The 1,115-nt window shown below is 35.0% G+C and overlaps 1 protein-coding gene across 1 annotated transcript; it reads right to left on the bottom strand.

Annotated features, from left to right (window-relative positions):
• Positions 1 to 271: 271 nt before the first annotated feature.
• On the bottom strand, positions 272 to 844 carry LOC141257549 (olfactory receptor 5B12-like). The gene has a single exon (XM_073672232.1). The coding sequence runs from the start codon at positions 842 to 844 to the stop codon at positions 272 to 274; it is 573 nt and encodes a 190-aa protein (XP_073528333.1).
• Between the last annotated feature and the right edge of the window lie 271 nt (positions 845 to 1,115).

The raw sequence follows: 1,115 nt of genomic DNA, 5'->3' as shown, positions 1-1,115 counted from the left end.
CAATAAAAGACATTGGGACTCACTAGTGGGGAGTAAAGGGTTGTTTATTTTAACAAACTGCATAGAGGACCAAGATATGAAAGGGGACAACTCATTTAAGGATAAACCAACACTCAATGATGATCCAGTAAAGCATGGTTTTGTTTTGTACAATAAACTTTGCCCAGGGACCAACATTTTCTGAAAGCGGGCAACCCTTTTAAGCAAAAAAAAAGACTGCAATTTTTCATGATCGTGATTCGTAATGGTATATTTTTATATCTACAGTTTCTTATTTGTTAATTACTTTTTTAAAAACCTTTTCAAGTTCTTTATTCCTCAAACTATAAATGAGTGGATTTAGTAATGGGGGTAGGATAGTATAAAACAATGCATTGATCTTGTATTGGCTAAATGAGTTGGGAGATGTTGGATGAAAATATGCAAAACTTCCACTAACATAAAACAAACTGATTGATAAGAAGTGAGAGGTACACGTAGAGCATGTTTTGGTGCGGGCTTTAGCACTAGAGATCTTAAAGACTGTTTTAACAATAAAGATATAGGAAATGATAATTAATGGGAAACATATTAAGACCAACAATCCACCAACTACATACACAATAATTTCATTAATGATTATACTGGAGCAAGAAATCTTGAGGAGTGGAGGAATGTCACAAAAAAAGTGGTCAATTTGGATGGATTTGCAAAAATTTAACCTAAATGTGTTTGCAGTGTGGATTAGAGAATAAAATATTCCTATAATCCATGAAGCTGTTGCAAATTGTAAGCATACCTTCTTGTTCATGATGGCATGATACCGTAAGGGGTGGCAAATGGCCAGATATCGGTCAAAAGCCATGGTAGAAAGCAAGGTAGACTCAGTGGCTGCCATAACTAGATACAGATACAGTTGTGTCACACATCCAATGTATGAAATGTTTTTTCTTTTTTTAAAATAATTGGACAACATTTTAGGCATCGTTGTGGAAATATAAATTGCATCTAAAACTCCCAGGTTACCTAAAAAAAAGTACATTGGAGTATGGAGAGCCGGATGAAGGTATATCATTAGAATGACGGTCCAGTTGCCCAACATGGTAAGGATATAGATGTGCCAAAACAGCACATAC

Source organism: Phyllobates terribilis, unplaced genomic scaffold, assembly GCF_046119375.1.
Source record: "Phyllobates terribilis strain yellow unplaced genomic scaffold, ASM4611937v1 Scaffold_1__5_contigs__length_1240528914, whole genome shotgun sequence".
Taxonomy (NCBI): Eukaryota; Metazoa; Chordata; class Amphibia; order Anura; family Dendrobatidae; genus Phyllobates; species Phyllobates terribilis.
Note: the sequence above shows the minus strand (reverse complement) of the source record. Positions and strands in the feature narration are given on the sequence as shown.

Bases quoted from the DNA above. Each gene is read 5' to 3' on its own strand.
- LOC141257549 (XM_073672232.1), bottom strand. From the start codon at position 844: ATGGCTTTTGACCGATATCTGGCCATTTGCCACCCCTTACGGTATCAT.